This window comes from Entamoeba histolytica, genomic scaffold (assembly GCF_000208925.1).
Source record: "Entamoeba histolytica HM-1:IMSS scf_1104750517239 genomic scaffold, whole genome shotgun sequence".
Taxonomy (NCBI): domain Eukaryota; phylum Evosea; order Mastigamoebida; family Endamoebidae; genus Entamoeba; species Entamoeba histolytica.
In genome coordinates, this window is record NW_001915465.1 from 518 (window position 1) to 4,590 (window position 4,073).

Here is a 4,073-nt window from a genome sequence, read left to right on the forward strand (position 1 = left end):
AATTGTTGTAATTGAAATAAAATCATTTTATATCATACGTTAATGAGCAATAAATGTGATGAATTAAATAAAAGAAAGAACAAATAAAGAACAAAATTTGTAAACAATATTGATAATATAAATATCAGTATTAATTTATTTAATTATATGCATACAAATACAAACAACAAACAAAAATATAAAATAAATGTGTTGGAGATTCAAGTCATTTAGAGTAATTAATAACCAATAAAAAAATAAAATATGATATGATATGAAGTTGTTTCAGAATAAAGACTAACATTTATCAATAACATTTATCAATTAAATCATTTGGAAATAGATATTTACATAAAATTTGTTGTGTAGAAACGTTAAAGAAGAATAAACACATCTAGAACATATTTTTGATGATATTAATTACAAGAAATGAACAAACAAAAAGAAGACAATAACTAACTTGACTACTTTGTTAATTAATGACTGAATTAATAGTTTGTATTCTTATAAAAACCGACAATAAACTACTAACTATTGATTTCTATTAATATTACAGTTGATATATATTTTATATTAATCATGTATAATTTACTTTCTCCATCTTCGTTTATTTTCGTTTTAGTTATTAATATGAATTTAAACTAGATTTAGATGATTTACTTTTGTTTTATTATTTTCCTTTTTCTTAATTTACAAATTTCATATATTTATTCTTATCTTTTATAGTCTCTTATTTCTTTTATTATTCTTTTGTATGTTATATTTTTTCTTATGTTCAATTACTATATTTATCTTTTATTGTCTTTGTTTATTATTTGTTGGTTTTTCTTGTTTCTTATTAGGATATATTTGATTTACTACATTTTGTTTATTCTATTTTCATTTTATCAAGTATTTTCTGTTTTGATATCTTTAGAATCTATTATATTTCTTATTTGTACTTTATTTTTGTGTCTTGTGTTATTATTATTATTTCATGTTTTGATACAATTTGTTCATCAAATCCTTTATTTCTTTATATTTCTTTTGTTATGCTCCAGTCAATTCTGCATATTTTTATATGGTTTAAGTATCAATAAAATGAATGTAAATGGTAGTATTTCATAAAAAGATAGTCAGACACCCTAACATCACCTCTTGAACTTTCTTTGGAAATTTCTTTCTTTAGATTGTTTCAAGCCGTTCATTGTACATTTGTTTCCAACTGTTTATCTCCCGTTGGTGTTGTTGGTTATTTAGTCTTCATCCTATTGTCTTGTTGTTATTTTTAAGACGGATAATGGATTGACTGTACTATAGAAATGATCCTAAGAGTACGGTCTACTTCTTCTTTCTCCTTCTTCTTCTCTTGATTCTCTCTCTATTTCTTTATTAATTATGACTTATATTTAGGGTTTTTACTATATTTCTAATTTATTTTAATTATTCTTTTAATTATTTTTTTTTATTGCTTATATCCTTTTCATTATCTTATTGTGCATCTCTATCTTTTCTTTTATGAGACATACTTGCTTATAACATGATTGGTAGTTTTATTTCAATAGATGATTATCCACTTTGAAAATATAATGATTTTCACATCAAATATTCTTTAGTATTATTGTGTGTCAGTTCTATGAATTAATTTTCTTGATATTCAATTCTTACTCTTTATACTCTTATTATTTTCTCATTCTTTTTATTGTTTTTATTGTATGTTCATTTTTATGTTGTTTATTCACTCTTATGCTCTCATCTACTTTACATTATTAAAGTGTGAATGAATAAATTGTTGGTAATATAAAAGTATATTATTTATTGTATTAAATTCATTTATTCTTCATGCATTTAAACTATTGAAAGAATATAAACTACACCATTTATTTGATTAACTTTTTATACTATTTATTATTGTTATTCATTTGTTAGATGTAATATCATTGATAAAATAAAAATAATTGTGATTGATTTATACTACAACTAAATTAATAATACTAATAATAGTCATTGATGTATTACAACTAGCACTGTCATGATTATTATATTTGTTGTCACTAGTATAACTAGAATCACTTTCAGTAGTTAATGAACAAATAGTCTCAATATGATTCTGATGTATACACCACGTGTAATTATTTATTGTTTTAATAATTCAAAAAATTCAAAATTACAATTTTCATGTGTTTTAAACATGCATTAGATAGTAATATTATTTTCTATCACATATTTTGTTTTATCATCTCAGTTATTTATTTGAATTGTTTTAAAAATTAGTGATTCTGAAATACATTTAATACAACGTATTTATCTGTTTCAATGAATGTAATAATCCAATGTCTAAATGGAACATCAGAAATAACAACATCAGTAATACTTTGAATTACAGGTACAACACTATTATGTGTTTCTTAATCGATTCTTTGAATAACATAATTTGTTACTTTCTTGTGTTTTAACGTCTTTCTTAAAAACTTTCTCTTCAGTTTTAAGATAACTTCAAACAACACAGTTTTATATTTCATATTACTTATATTATTATAAATTGTTTCATTTGTTTCAATACATTTAAATGTTAGGTCTGGTGTTTGATTACCAATTGTGATTGTATTTTCTATTATCATCTTAACTAGATCTTTGAAAATACTACACGAGTTTATACCATTTTCTTCATATTCAAATTCTGGAAGTATAGAACATTCAACAATAAATGTCTTTGATGATTTACACTCTCCATCATACTCTATTTTCTATTTGTCTTATTAAATGTATTTTCAATAAATGTGATAAAACAAATGTTAAAATAACATCATTAGTATCATTGATTGTAATATCATCACATTTATTATATGTAACTTTATTATCACATTTATTCTATTTACAAATGTTGATTGAATCATATTGTAGAATTAATACAATCTGATTCAATAAATATGTTGATTATATTGCTTAATTTTTCCGATTGAAGAAGAAATATCTTTAGTATAGAATTTACGTTTAATATTAATTCAATTTCTAATTTCATATCATCAAATCTATCAATATTACTATTTTTAACTTTATTACATTCATCATTAGTATTGTTTTAATCCATCCAGAAAAATCTGCATTCAATATTTTCTACAAAACTGATTGAACTAATAAATAATATACAAACTATTGGTTATAAAAGAAGTTATTCGCATCATTCGAATAAAAACATACTTGTCATTTTATCTTTTCTTAAACACTGTATTTGATGAGATGTATTAATTTTTCTACTCAAAATATTTATAAATAAATGCCATAACAAATAAGACTAAATATCAATGAAACACATCAAATATTCAATATATCCTTGATTTATTTCTCTTTTTTAGAAGTAGTATTGTGAATTATTTTTAATTATTTAATATTTATGACAAACTTATTTTTTTTCTGTTAATTACATAGTTTTAAAGATTAGACTATTTTAATTTCAATTTTATCATATTGTGTTATATGAAATAATTTATTTATAACGATTTATACATTGTGACTAATCAGACAATATAATATATTTTTGGTGTTTTACAATACTTGTCTACATTTTAATCTAAATTATTAATCATTGTTTCATACAAATTGAATTTATTCTTTCGATATTTTCTGATATTTAAATGCATACACTCAAAGTAACAAGACATCTTTTATATTGTTTATTGTTTGTTATTTCAACTTCAAACAACCATTATATTACACAATAAATTATATATTTTTCATAAAAACCAAATGATGGAGAATATTGTTATTTTACAATATAATAAATAAAATATTGTTATTAGTAATGTACTAAATAAATATTCTTCATTATATTTATGCTGAATAATTTTAAACATTTTTATTTCTGATGACATTTTGAATAAAATATAAAACCATAAATGGAATTAAGTCGAAGACTCAATGAATTTGAATAAAACTAAATCAATAAATAATACAAATGATGATAACAATTAGAATATTAATAGACATTTATGAAAAAGAAGAGATGAATGAGATTGATGAAATTTACATATAAAATAATCATAAAATTCAATTTGATTTACATTCAAAATGAAAATATGATGACAAATATTTAACACATGAATATGAATGATATT

General features: G+C 21.1%; 1 protein-coding gene across 1 annotated transcript; it reads left to right on the forward strand.

The window, feature by feature from the left end:
* Nucleotides 1–750: 750 nt before the first annotated feature.
* Nucleotides 751–1,086, forward strand: EHI_064000 (uncharacterized protein; the record flags this gene model as incomplete). Its single annotated transcript, XM_001914367.1, has 1 exon — nt 751–1,086. One exon carries the CDS (start codon nt 751–753, stop codon nt 1,084–1,086), a length of 336 nt encoding a protein of 111 aa, XP_001914402.1.
* Nucleotides 1,087–4,073: the final 2,987 nt, after the last annotated feature.